This window comes from Lotus japonicus, chromosome 3 (genome assembly GCF_012489685.1).
Source record: "Lotus japonicus ecotype B-129 chromosome 3, LjGifu_v1.2".
Classification (NCBI taxonomy): Eukaryota; Viridiplantae; Streptophyta; class Magnoliopsida; order Fabales; family Fabaceae; genus Lotus; species Lotus japonicus.
Window position 1 is genome coordinate 4,943,139 of NC_080043.1, and position 13,876 is coordinate 4,957,014.

Genomic DNA, 13,876 nt, shown 5'->3' on the forward strand with positions numbered 1-13,876 from the left:
TGGAAAGTTTTAATCTTGATTCTTGCACTAAAGTGAGAAGTGGGTATTGATGTTGAATGCATGGTGTGTTGAAAGTGATAGTGCTGCTGTCACATAACACTAAGCGCGTATTGATAAACCCTTAAAGGAATTACAAATGGGAAGAGAATTTTCAATTTTGCTTCTGTTTGTTCTTATTTGGTTATAGCATGTTTGGAAATCCTAATAGAATTGTTGATAAAGATAGAATTAATTGTGAGAAAAAATAAGTTGATCCAAACATGTACGACGCACATGAAGGACCCATATCACATGCATGTCCTTCCCCTTGCCTTCAATTCTTCATAGTTACAAAATAATAAATAGAATAATTTCCATAAATGAATGTAACTTCCAACAAACTCTGCATGATTAAAACAATCAGAAAGAAAGTAGCAACAAGTCTAGTATGGACTTCTATAAAGGAGGCTTGATATGCAAAGAAAGATTCCAACAAGAATAAGAATTCATAGATCAATCAAAACTAATCTATAAAAAGAAAGTTATCAGCACTGGTTTTCCACTGCCACTTTGACAATTACTTGCACTGAACATACATACATAAGGATTTTTGGTGGATGATAAGCACCTTGAGAGAATAATACCATAAAATCTAGTTTGTAATAGTTGGGGAGCAAACGGCCTATAAACCCCACATTAAAATCTCATATTATCACCATTTGCGCCGCTCGTTTGCAGCTGAGAGAACAATGGAAGACTCTGACACCAATTAAAAAGAACATTGAAAGAACCATACCACCAAAGCAAACAATTATATTTGCGAAGCCCAATGTCGTATAAACGTCACATTAAGAAATGAAGGAAATCAATTCCGTGAGTATTATTGATAATGAAATACCCTATATATACAACTTACCTAGTTGACTAACAATAAATATTAAACCCTAATTACAGGCGTAATTACAAAGAGAATCAATAATATCCTATTCTATCACACCCCCGCAGTCGAAGCGGGAGGTTCACCGACGCTGAGACTGGAACGAAAATCATCAAAAAGAACCCGAGGTAGGCCCTTGGTAAAAATGTCCGCAATCTGATGACGGGAAGGAACATGAAGGACGCGAGCCTGGCCACGCGCGACCTTTTCCCGAACAAAGTGGATATCCATCTCAATATGTTTGGTACGCTGATGATGCACTGGATTCCCAGAGAGGTAGATGGCACTAACATTGTCACAGTGGACCAATGTTGCCTGAGAGAGAGGAAAATGAAGCTCCATAAGTAAATTGCGGATCCAGCAGGACTCGGAGACAACATTAGCAACACCTCGATATTCAGCTTCAGCACTAGAGTGAGAGAGAGTGGGTTGCCGCTTGGAGGACCAAGATATGAGGTTGTCACCGAGGAAAACACAGTAACCAGAAGTGGAGCGTCTGGTGTCAGGACAGCCCCCCCAGTCAGCATCAGTGTAAGAAACAAGCTTTTCAACCGGGGAGGGATACAAATGTAGTCCATAAGTCAATGTGCCACGAACATAGCGAAGAACCCGCTTGAGGGCAAGCATGTGCTCGGTGTGGGGTGCATGCATATGTAAGCAAACCTGCTGAACAACATAGGAAATGTCAGGACGAGTAAATGTGAGGTACTGTAGGGCACCAGCAAGACTCCGATATAGGGTGGCATCCTCACAAGGAGTCCCAGAGGAAGAACTGAGCTTCTGCTTGGTGTCAACCGGTGTAGCAGAAGGGTTGCATGAGGCCATGCCGGCGCGAGCAATAATCTCAGTAGCATAAGTGCTCTGACTGAGGAAAAGGCCACCTGCATGTCTAGTGACAGCGATGCCAAGAAAGTAACTCAGAGGACCAAGATCCTTCATAGCAAACTCGGATGCAAGAAGTGCCATAAAGGATTTGCGGAGATCATGCGATGATGCAACCAGGATGATGTCATCAACATAGAGAAGTATGTAGGCAATATCAGAACCCTGCCGGAAGATGAAAAGAGAATGATCGGAAGTGCTGTGCCGGAATCCAATAGAGGAAACATAATCAGCAAATCGCTGATACCAAGCACGAGGCGCCTGTTTCAGACCATAAAGGGACTTCTTCAGACGGCAGACATAGTCCGGGTGGTGATGGTCGCGGAAACCCAAAGACTGATGCATGTAGACAGTCTCATGGAGATCACCATGCAGGAAAGCATTCTGGACATCCAACTGATGTATGGGCCAGGATCTGGAGAGAGCAATGCTGAGAACTGTCCGGATGGTAGCCGGTTTCACCACGGGGCTGAAGGTCTCGTCACAATCCACACCTGCAATCTGAGACCTGCCATCACCTACAAGACGAGCCTTATAACGCTCAAACAAACCATTAGACTGCTTTTTATGGCGAAAAATCCACATACAGCGAATAACATTAACATCATCACAAGGACGGGGAACCAACTCCCACGTATTATTTCTAATAAGTGCATTAAATTCAGACTGCATAGCGGACTTCCAATTGGGATCGGATAAGGCTTGTTTTGGGTTACGAGGCAAGGGTGAGATGGACGGGTCATCAATAGAGACCGAAAGGCTAAAAGGCTTTTTAGGTTTGGAGATGCCGTGCATGCTACGGGTAGTCATGGTCCGTATGGGTGGTGCAGGTGGGACCGGAGGCAAAGGCAAAGGCGAGGGAGAAGCAGGAGGGGAGACAGGAGCCGGTAAGGGAGGCGAAGAGTCAGTGGGACTCGACGGCGGGACCGGAGGGTCAGGTGGTCGGGATGATACGGTTTGCCAATGGTGGATCAAATAAGGAGGAAGGTCCTCGGTGAAGCACTCATAAGAAGGGGCAGGAGTCAAGGATGGGTCAGCAAAGGGGAATCGGGTTTCATCAAAAATGACATGCCGCGATATTATAATCTTTCTGTGTGACAAATCATAACATTTATAACCTCTGTGATTCATCGGATACCCCAGAAAAACACACGGAGTCGATCGTGGTTGCAGTTTGTTTATTGTAGCGGAAGGAAATAGAGGAAAACATAGACAACCAAAGACACGTAAGTGTGAGTAGGAAGGGTCGCGATGATACAACAGATGAGTAGGAGAATCATTCTGAAGAGTCTTGCGGGGCAAAATGTTCAGAAGGTACGTTGCCATTTGAAGGGCATGATGCCAAAATGAAGGAGGAACGGACGAATGAGCGAGGAGGGTGCGGATCATGTTGTTAATGGTGCGAATCTTCCGTTCTGCTTTGCCGTTTTGAGAAGAAGTGTGAGGGAAAGAGAAGCGAAAAATAAGGCCATTAGCATCACAATACCGATGAAAGGATTCATTGTCATATTCACGTCCATTATCACATTGAAGACATTTAATATTTGCTGAAAATTGTGTTTTAATAAGTGTAGCAAGAGTAGTAAACATTTCATAAACCTGAGATTTCTTGCTAATCGGAAACGTCCATAAAAAATCAGTGTGATCATCCAAAAACAAAACGTAATAACGATGACCAGCAGTACTTAAAACAGGAGACGTCCATAAATCACTATGCAAAATATCAAATGGTCGCAAAGTAATAGTTTCAGATGAACGAAAAGGCAACCGGACATGTTTGCCTAAAACACAAGAATCACAAACAGAACTAGAACGCGAAGGTTCACAAAAAATAAGTTTAGCATTCCTAAGATGGTTTAAAGCTGAGGAAGCTGGATGACCAAGTCGATTGTGCCAGACACTAGAAGCAAGACCAGCAAAGGGAGAGGAACGAGTGACTGGGTAGAGGTCGCCGAGGCTGTTACATCTCAGGAGAGGCATCCCCGTCTGGAAGTCAGACACCGAGAATCCAAACGGATCAAAAGAAACAGAAACATTATTGTCAGTAGTGAGTTGTCGCACAGAAATTAAGTTTTTAATAATTCGCGGAGTGTGCAAGACATGATTGAGTGCTAAAGGTTTGTGAGGGGTAGGAATAGAAGTGTATCCCGAACCCTGAATTGGAATGCCCTGACCACTACCAACTATCAGTTTCTGATTTAAATGACTTAAATTAGAATAAGACGTGAGAGTACCTTGAGATGCCGCAGTATGGGACGAGGCGCCGGTGTCCATGTACCACGTGGTGTCTGGAGGAGTCAAGGACATGGTGTGCATGGCAGCAGCGATATCAGTGGGTGCTGGAGAAGCAGTGGCGGTGTAGGCCTGAGGACGCGGACCTAAAACGCCGGGTTGCGGCGGAGCACCCATGGGACGCGACCACTGAGATGTGGGGTAAGGACAAGGAGGCATGCCCCAAGGGGAAGGAGCCCAACCCCAGGGATTCCAGGATGCCTGCGGTGGTGGGCGCCAGGGTGGAGGAGATGCAGCAGAGGAACCAGAGGAGCCAGATGATCCAGGATAACGGGAGCCACCTTTCTTCTTAGGTTTACCAGAACCACCCTGATAATGGCGAGTGTGCCCTGACCCATAACGATGGTTGGAGTGGCCCTGATCGCTGCGGTAGGTGGGGCGCTGCGGAGAGGAGTCAACGGAGGCCTGTGGACGGGAAGCAGAGGTGTGCAAAGCAGTCTGAGAGGCCGGACCTGACATCCTGGCGAGACCAGATTCCTCGAGAATCAACATGGAGCGGACCTTGAGGAAAGGAGGCAAAGGCTCGCTTTGACGGATCAGGGTGGCAACACCACGAAAAGGCTCAGTGAGACCAGAGACCAACTGAAGAACAAGACGATGGTCACTGACTGGAGCCCCAATATTCCTCAACTGATCAGAGATATGTTTCAGACGCTGACAATAGGCCGAAACACTAGGAAAATCCTCCATGCGAGTGGAGATGAAATCCTGATCGAGAGCGACAGCACGAGAGTTTTGATTGTCCTCAAACATAGAAGCTATACGGTTCCAAGTAGCCATAGCAGTAGAACCTTCTCCATAACAGTGGCGAGAAGGTCAAAGGAGATGGTGGAATAAATCCACTGTTTGACAGTAGAGTCAAGAGTGGCCCACCGGGCATAGGAAGTATCGGTGCGCGCAGGAGGCTCCATGCCAACTTGAGGAAGGATGTGGTGGAGCACCTGAGTAGCGTGAGCATGAGTTTCAAACAATTCAGCCCACAAAGCATAATGATCCTTGTCGAGCTCGAGTTTGAAAGGGATGTTGTTTTTGATGTTGGTGACAGCAAGTGCCGGATGAAAGTCGGGCTTAGCCGGCGGGACGGTCGGAGTGACCATAGTAGTAGCGGTGTCAGTGGTGGGGGCGCCGTTGGTAGAGTCTGAATCTGCCATTGAAAGAAGAAAACAAACAAGTAAAGGAAAGAAAATAAAATGAATTTCGTGTCCTTTTTTTGGTTAGGACCAGATGCTGGTTGAACCGTGTGGGTGAACCGGGTGGTCTGGCTGAACCGGGGATGGGGACCCAAGCAAGAAAACCCACGTGCTGGAGTGGGTCACGAGAAGCCAAACGGATCCGTTTGGCGGGTCAACGCGGATCCGTGGCTGGGAGGCGGATCTGCGCTTCCTTGGCAGCACGGCTGGAGCGGCGGCGGCGCGAGGAGGTGGCGCGGCCAAGGGGGAGGACCGGCGGCGCGAGATGGCAGGAGGGAGCGCGGCTGGGCTCGCGGTGGAGAGGACGAACGCGGCCGGGTCTTGGACAGAAACAGATCAGGGACGCGCAGAGAGGAGGCACGCGACGGTGTGGCGTGCGACGGCGGGACGGAGGGCGCCGGTGTGGATTCTGGCGGCGGCGGGCGGCGCAAAGGAAGGAGGTGTGGCCGGCGGCGAGCACAGAAACCAAACAGAGGGGCGGAAGGGAGAAAAAATGTAATAAGAATTAAAAGGAAAATTAGGTTAGAGAAGGGATCTGAACCTGCTCTGATACCATGAAGGAGGCCTAACTCAACCCAAAAGCTAGCTCAAGAGTTAAGGTTTGCACAACCATATATAAGCAATTGCTTGGCCACATCTCTAGCCAATGTGGGACTCTAACACACCCCCTCCCGCCCAGTGTAGAACATCTGGAGCGTGGAATGAAACGGGTGGCCCAAATATGGGAGGTCTCCACAACAAATGGATCTAGGATAGGGGCCCAGGCCCATGGTCAAACAACCATTGGCTCTGATACCATAAAGGAAATCAATTCCGTGAGTATTATTGATAATGAAATACCCTATATATACAACTTACCTAGTTGACTAACAATAAATATTAAACCCTAATTACAGGCGTAATTACAAAGAGAATCAATAATATCCTATTCTATCAAGAAACTCAAGTCTCATACCTTGCAATGGATCCTAACAGGTAGTTCTGGTCTCTCTCTGATTTGGTTAACTATATTTATTTTAGTGGTAAGATTAACCATTAACTTAGAAGCAGAAGGAAAAAGACACTGGTCCACTAAATCTTAAATCTTAAGCCTGCAAAGTACTCATAGCACTGGGCAAGGCTAGACTCTAGAGGGTTATTGAGAGAGACATATCAATTTTTTTCATACGGAAGCCTTTAAGAACTTGGGAGCAGCAAGGAGAAAAAGCTCGTCTTCAACATAAATGAGCAGTTGCAAACTGTTCCCTTTTCTAGTATTGCTTTGCTGTATTTCGTACCAGTAATAAGGATCATGTTTACATCATTAAGAAGAAGTTAAATTGTGTAGGAAGAGTGTTTAACATTGTGGAAATTTTTCTGATAGAATCTTTTCTGCTGGTATAAAATGATGTCAAGTTGCAATAGTACCACAACATGTGGTGCTGACATGACCTTGCAAAGTAGTACCATAGTTTCACAAGATGCCATCGTACTCGGTACTTGATGCGAGTTTTCACCATGGATGGTATCTAGATATAGCGGACAAAAACAAACGGTTCAGCCTTAATGATTGAGGCTTCTGCTTCAGCTTCATATATGTCTTAGTTCACCAAGTTGTTTCTAGTTCAACCATAGCATTAATCTATGGAAACAAATCTCTTGCAACCCTTTCGGATGAAGATCCTCAGTCATTTCTCTCCTTCTTCTCTGTCTCACCAATAAAATTATATTAAGTGACATAATTTGATTGGTGGGACAACGAATGAGACACACACATCAAATGGAGACATAGGATTTGGTTCCGCCCTTCTAAGGCAAGTAGATTTATTCAAATTAAAGGTCTACTAGGAAGAACTCTAGTTAATTAGCATATTGCAACCATCTTATGTCAAGCACCCATTACCAGAAATCATTTTTGAATCCCTATTTTCTACTTCAAGTTTTATTTGGACAACTAAAAAAGGAAATTCAACTTTAATGGTTTGCTTAGTTCTTTTGGTGTTTGAGTTCTTAGATTTTGAACGATTAATGGAAAGAGAGTGGATCATTCCTGAATTATTAGCATTTAGTTGACTAGTAAAAAAAGACCTTATTGAAGTAGACTAATGTTAATTAGTAATTACTATAACTAAGAATATGCTACCCGTGGTTTACTTGGTTGGTCCCTATGATAATAAGTTTATAACTATGGCCTAATTAAATTGGAGAGTTTCTCACTAAATCCTCAAAGATATATCTTTGCTTAAATAAGCTACATCTCTCCCAACACATGTTGGCTTACTCCTTAGGAGGTTGTATGTTTGATTTTCTCTGCTGATGTGAGGCTACATGAGTGGACAATTCGTAAGTACCTTCATAAACGACTTATAATCTCAAAATCATTCTCTGGTCCATAGTGTTAGCCGGAGCTGAATCCACCTAAGCTTTTATTCATAGAAGAAAAAAAGTTACATCTCTTTTTAAGTCTTAGAAGTTTTTTCCAAAATTGATGTTGCCCTTTTATGTAGTTTAAGGTGAAAAGTGAAAACAAGCTTGTGATAAGTCATTGCAGAAAACTTGAATGATGCAAATCAATTTTCAGTGGCATCAATGATGTTTGGCCATAAATGTAAAACCGTCCATATTATACCTTCACCTGAATTTTGTATTTCTTTCCTTCTCCACTTTCCTTTCTAGCCATGAGAATCAGAATTTCTCTTCACCATAAAATCATGCCTATCACTCTCACATTGACTTGGCTTTGGTCCCCCCAGCTCTTAATTTTATTCTCCTTTGCTTAGTTGCTATGCAGGTCATGCACCACTCCATTAAAGCCTTGTAATTAGCAAGCCCATTAAGTGTGTGACGTTTGAAAATTCTTCTAAAATTGATTTCGAAACCAAATGCAATTAGTTTCCAAGTGTCAAAATTATTATTGAGTAAAGAGTTTCAAACATGATATAATAAGTGCACACGATCATGACTTCCACACGCAAGATGCACCAAGCACTGTTGCATCTGTGATCTGATATGATATATACTATTTGAGAAAGGCCCTTTTAATGTGTTCTTTAAATCGTGTAGGACAGTTGTGAAGGAAGATTTCTATCAGAATAGACAAAACTATAGTGCTTGAGAATTCTTGTTGCTTATTTTCTGTGAAGAATAATAGTGCAGACAGCTGCACGGTTGATAAGATAAGAGGAATATAAATCATCAAGGAAATTGATGTTGGTCCCCAATTAAGCTTTGGCAAACCATGAATAAAAGCCTTCAATCAAAGACTTGTTTTCACGGCACACTTTTGTAGCATAATGCTTAAGTTACCATGGGTCTTCTTCACAGGTGCAGAAAACTTGTCATTGGCTCTTTTCCGACTTGCTTTTCTGTGATTTATGATGGCTTGTCGTTTTTGCCACTGCTTTACCAGAGGATTTATGGGTCAGAAACAGACATAGGTATCTGATTCTGTTGTATTGTCAGAAATAAGCCCTCATCAATGATAATTGAATTGTTTTTGTTAGTGTTGTTTCAAAATAGATCCCCTTGATCTTCAAGGGTGGTGCGCTTTCCTAGATGTATCTTCATGGTGTGATCTTGATGGGCGGGTTTGTACCTTACACTCCAACACTCAAGTAAGTAGGGAGTATTGACGATAAAACTCAAGTCAAAATCATACAATGAATTAACAAGATGAGTAATTTTATGTAAATGAACGATCAAATTTGTATTTATAGGCATCGTGACAGACATACTCGAGACAATAAACCTTTGTGAAGCCTTTGCATGACTTCTCCGAATTCATCAAAGAGCTTGTTGACTTTGAGGTTGTGGACATGTTGCTAATTAACGCCTTCATTTGTAACCAGCTCAAAGTGTTGGTCCTCCTAAAGTGCTAGATTTGGTGGAAAAATATCATGTTTAGCGAGGTTTCTCCCTCTATTATTTCGAAACGCAAATTCTTGGCGGTTCGAAACCTCCACCAAATTTGTGGTATGTTTTATTTTTACACTTCATATTTAGGGACGATTAAAAACTGCCTCTATATCATATGTCGATTGTATGTCCAAATTTTTGTATGTTTCACAATTTTTTGTTAGGAACCAATTATTCTAAAAGTTTAACTTATTGGAGTAGGGTCATAAGAACAAGAATGATTTTATATTATTTTATCTGATTTTATATGATTTTATCTTACATGCCCCAAAAGAAGTATAAAGGTATTTTTACCATAAGAGCAAATGTAGCAATGACAATTGTCATTGCAAGACATCAAACCCTTTAACAATGTGAGGTTGTCGGACATACTTTCCTTTAGTGAAGTGCATCCCTAAAAGTCGACTTTTTTCTGTTGCAATTTGAAATTTTCTAGATGATAGCATTACACCGTACTTATCAGAACTAGTCCGTTCTAACTGAAGTGTGGACAATGCACATTTGAAGAATTAAGAGAGGTAAGAATCGAACTCTAGATCGCTTGGTCATAGAAACTTTGACACCATAACTAAAATCAGTTATCCCAAAGGCATACATTATTAGGTAGAAGTCACATAAATAATTTTATGTTATTTCTAAGACTTAAAGTAAAACAACTAACTAAGGCATACTAATCACGAGCCATGATTAACCTTGTTCATCTTATCATAGCTTCCTGCTTTTCTCCTCAATTCCTCAACACTATTTTCACCTCTGAAATGACTTTCAGGATTGGGTCCTTTCTTTTTGTCTTCTTGGTTTCCTGCCACCACATCCTTAACCTTGTGAGCAGTTTCTTTGGCTTCTTTCCAAGCTCCATTGATGGTTTCCTTCATAGTGGAGAAACAAACTGTGGAAAGCCTAGGAGAAGCGCACCAATTAGGCATTAATTTGGAGATCACTTAAGGGATTGATTTCTTGGGTAACAACAGTTTAGATATGCTCATCGTCTTTGGTTTGATTTAGCGCGCTAGCTAGCTTCTTTTGTATATTTGTGCCTTAAAATTCAGCAGAGAAAGGTGGCATAGCTTACGAGTTACACGTTAGAAGTATTTGGACACGTTTCGGATACGCACTGCTTGTTCAATATTATCACTTTGTTATATATATATATATATATATATATATATATATATATATATATATATATATATATCACATGAATACAATAGTGATGTCCGTGGCCATAATGTATTATTTTTTATTTCAGAGATGATCGAACACCGGTCAGGAACCTAGACAAAATCCCTTAAGAAAATGCATATTCACCATTTGCGATCCCCTTTGGCTATTCTACATAAGTTCTTTTTAAACTCTATTCTTCGTAAGTTCTAATACAAAAGAATTGCGCTTATTTTTTTTAACTTGAATTGTGCTTATTAAGAAATATAAAAGCACTAAATGTGTCTAATCTTATCTAATCTTATCTAATCAATGAGAAAAAGAAAGCCACCGTATTAAGGGCTCTTTGGGAATTATGTTTGACACCCACCTATTGGGTTTGACACCCCACTTTACTAAAAACGGGAATTAAAATTCCGATTTTAATACGAAAAAAATGAAAATTAAAAAACCGTTATGTGTTTTAGCATATGTGGCACATTTTCAACCGTTCATTACATATAAAAAAAAAAATCGGAATTTTAAATTCCGTTTTGAAAACGGAAATTTAATTCCCCTATTGAATAAAGTGGGGGTGCCAAACCCAATAGGTGGGGTGGCAAACCCAAATCCCCCGTATTAAGAGCAAGAACAGGGCGAGTGAAAGACAGAAAATGGCAACAGCGACGGTGAAGAGAATCGGAGTGGTTGGCGGAGGCCAAATGGGTTCCGGAATAGCCCAAGTCGCCGCCATGCACGGCGTCGACGTTTGCCTCTTCGATGTCGACCCTCAAGCTCTTTCCAAAGCTTCCTCTTCCATCTCTAACTCCATCAACCGTCTCGTTTCCAAATCACACCTCTCTCAGGTTCCAACCAATCACTTCGATTTTGTTCATATCATCTTCATTCTTTCTTTGATGTGAGTTCTTGTTTGATAGGTGGCAGGTGCTGATGCTTTGAAACGGCTGCGTTTTACCTCGGATTTGGAAGAGTTTCGTGATGCTGATTTTGTCATTGAAGCTATTGTGGAATCTGAAGATGTGAAGAAAACCTTGTTTGTTCAACTGGACAAGATTGTTAAGAGTTCTGCGATTCTGGCATCGAACACGAGTTCAATCTCCATTACTCGCCTAGCATCTTCTACATGCAGGCCAAGCCAGGTTTTCTTCATTTTTGTTTTTCATTCGATTGTTGTTAAGAACCAATTATCCCAGAAGCTTTAAGTTATTAGGTAAAAATCAGGTGAATAGTTATATTTTTAACACGCCCCCTCACGCGAAACTCACTTGGGCTTGAAGCGTGGACAATGCACAGGTCTGTCCACTTATCATGTGCTAAGTTCAACTTTTTTATTTGAAGAGTTTGAGGCGACAAGGATCAAACTCTAGACCACTTAGTTATAGAGGCTCTGATATGATGTTAAGAACCAATTATTCTAAAGCTTAAGCTATTAGATAAAGAAAGATCGCATGAATGGTTATATTTGTAACAATTGTCTGCTATGATTTTTCATGCTTGAATTAAAGGAAGGTATGGCTTTGTGTTCAGGTGATAGGGATGCATTTTATGAATCCTCCGCCTTTGATGAAGCTGATTGAGATTGTGCGTGGTGCGGACACTTCTGATGAGACTTTTGCTGCGACGAAAGCACTGTCAGAGAGGTTGTTAACTTAGGCATCTCATTCCCCTGTCCAATTACAAACAGAGTGATTTTGTGTACCTTGTTTGTTTCCTTCAATATTCCTCCTGTTTGAAAAATATGAATGTGAATAGGTAAGGATACATGTTTGGCATGTTCCTCCTTTCTGAGAAATGTGAATGTGAATAGGTAGATACATGTGGGCATGTTTGTAAAATCAGTTCAAATTGGGAAATTCTTCTATAGGAAATTCTTCTAAGCAGGACGAGTAGTTTCTGATTTTAGAATTGATTGTGACGAATGAAAACCTAATCCAAACATGCAGTCACTATCAGCAAGAACCAAACCTTTCATGATGCAGTGGGATTGGCAATGTTGGGCATATTTAGGTTAATATTGTTTTCATGAATGTTAATGCTCGAGAGATGTGATAGGATCAAGCCCAGATGAATTGCATTATTAGCCTATTTTGGCCAACTGCTCATGTGCTGAGAACACCTCAACGTTTGTGTGATTTGTGACAGATTTCTGTAGTGATATATAGCATTGCCATTGTTTTTTCAAGAGATATGAGCATCTTAGTAATTTCTTTTTTGGTTTGAGAAAAAATGTTATGTTTTTATTTATAATTATGTTATTTTTTTGTTTTTCAGAAGAATTGTGCAGGAAATGGCAAAACTACTAAAAAGTTAGTTTCGTTTCCAGTGAATGTATTTGACATCAAGAAAGAAAGTGAAAATAAATTGGTATTTTGTAATTATTGGTGAAAATAAGAAATGAAACCAGAACACATCCTACTTGGCATTTCTATTAAGTTAGATATGTACTGTCCTAACTTCTGGCAAAATCTAATATCTGTATCCTTTTGTCCATTTTCTAATTGTTCTCTGAATGTGGATTAATTTTTCATTGTTTAATATGTTGAAGTGAATTATTCTGTTCTTTGCATATGGACCAAGTATTGTATCCTTTAATTTGTCTGCAATTACTTGAATTCGTTGTTTTTGTTTTCCTTCTCTTCCCTGGCCCTCTAAGATCTTAAGTTTCCTTCTACTCTTCAAGATAATATTGTGCTTCTAATTTACTAGTAGTTCAATATGCAGGCTCGGGAAGACAGTAATAACCTCCCAGGATTATTCAGGCTTTATAGTAAATCGGATCCTTATGCCAATGATAAATGAAGCATTTTTTACTCTCTACACTGGTGTTGCAACCAAAGAGGATATTGATACCGGGATGAAGCTGGGTACTAACCATCCAATGGGTCCTTTAGAGCTAGCTGACTTCATTGGATTGGATGTGTGCTTGTCAATAATGAAAGTTCTTCACGCTGGTCTTGGGGACAATAAATACGCACCCTGCCCTCTACTTGTGCAGTATGTTGATGCTGGCCGGCTTGGAAGAAAACGTGGCATTGGCGTCTATGACTACCTAAAATCATCTTCTCGTCTCTAAAATGTTTGGTTGCCTTGGAAGACTCTGCTGAAGTTAAGGGAATACAGTAAGATAATCTGTACAAATTACAAAATATGTTAGGTACTGGTTCTTGTGTAAGCTTCAGTGTTACCTTGCTGCCAATTTACTTGAACTGCTTTAAAGAGTTTTTACTATTACTCAATGTGAAATAATACATCTGGATTAGTTAGTGAAAACTAAAAAAATAAAACCAGTCACTTTGAAAACTGGAGACAATTTCTATTATTACAATCATTCTAAGTTTCTGATTCATCATTGCTAAGGGTGAAAGGAGGTAAAAGTTGTACATCCGGACTCCATAGAGTAGTTAAATATAGGTTTTTATTCTGTAGGATTGTACAGCAAAGACTTCTTAGCTAGAACATTGCAAATAAACCACCTTTTTTTTTTCTCCTTTTTTTTGAGATTGAAGTTTCTATATTGCTTGCCAGCTTAGGAACCTTTTGT

At 41.1% G+C, this 13,876-nt stretch overlaps 3 protein-coding genes across 3 annotated transcripts; 1 reads left to right on the top strand and 2 right to left on the bottom strand.

The window, feature by feature from the left end:
* Positions 1-691: 691 nt before the first annotated feature.
* LOC130743451 (uncharacterized mitochondrial protein AtMg00810-like) lies at positions 692-2,143 on the bottom strand. Its single transcript, XM_057595704.1, has 2 exons — positions 1,381-2,143; positions 692-738 (listed from the first exon to the last, which is right to left on the bottom strand). The coding sequence occupies exons 1-2, from the start codon at positions 2,141-2,143 to the stop codon at positions 692-694; spliced, it is 810 nt and encodes a 269-aa protein (XP_057451687.1).
* Positions 2,144-4,127: 1,984 nt separating this feature from the next.
* LOC130743452 (uncharacterized) lies at positions 4,128-4,780 on the bottom strand. Its single transcript, XM_057595705.1, has 2 exons — positions 4,273-4,780; positions 4,128-4,219 (listed from the first exon to the last, which is right to left on the bottom strand). Exons 1-2 carry the CDS (start codon positions 4,778-4,780, stop codon positions 4,128-4,130), a joined length of 600 nt encoding a protein of 199 aa, XP_057451688.1.
* Positions 4,781-10,940: 6,160 nt separating this feature from the next.
* On the top strand, positions 10,941-13,566 carry LOC130748165 (uncharacterized). The gene is made up of 4 exons (XM_057601327.1): positions 10,941-11,180; positions 11,253-11,474; positions 11,863-11,975; positions 13,057-13,566. The coding sequence occupies exons 1-4, from the start codon at positions 10,989-10,991 to the stop codon at positions 13,406-13,408; spliced, it is 879 nt and encodes a 292-aa protein (XP_057457310.1). The 5' UTR covers positions 10,941-10,988; the 3' UTR covers positions 13,409-13,566.
* Positions 13,567-13,876: the final 310 nt, after the last annotated feature.

Coding starts and splice junctions, on each gene's coding strand:
- LOC130743451 (XM_057595704.1), bottom strand. CDS start 2,143: ATGCATCAGTCTTTGGGTTTCCGCGACCATCACCACCCGGACTATGTC. Junction 739..1,380: donor TGGTTACTGTGTTTTCCTCG/GTGACAACCTCA, acceptor AATTGGTGTCAG/AGTCTTCCATTGTTCTCTCA.
- LOC130743452 (XM_057595705.1), bottom strand. CDS start 4,780: ATGGAGGATTTTCCTAGTGTTTCGGCCTATTGTCAGCGTCTGAAACAT. Junction 4,220..4,272: donor GGCATCCTGGAATCCCTGGG/GTTGGGCTCCTT, acceptor CCCACATCTCAG/TGGTCGCGTCCCATGGGTGC.
- LOC130748165 (XM_057601327.1), top strand. CDS start 10,989: ATGGCAACAGCGACGGTGAAGAGAATCGGAGTGGTTGGCGGAGGCCAA. Junction 11,181..11,252: donor CCAAATCACACCTCTCTCAG/GTTCCAACCAAT, acceptor CTTGTTTGATAG/GTGGCAGGTGCTGATGCTTT. Junction 11,976..13,056: donor ACGAAAGCACTGTCAGAGAG/GTTGTTAACTTA, acceptor TTCAATATGCAG/GCTCGGGAAGACAGTAATAA.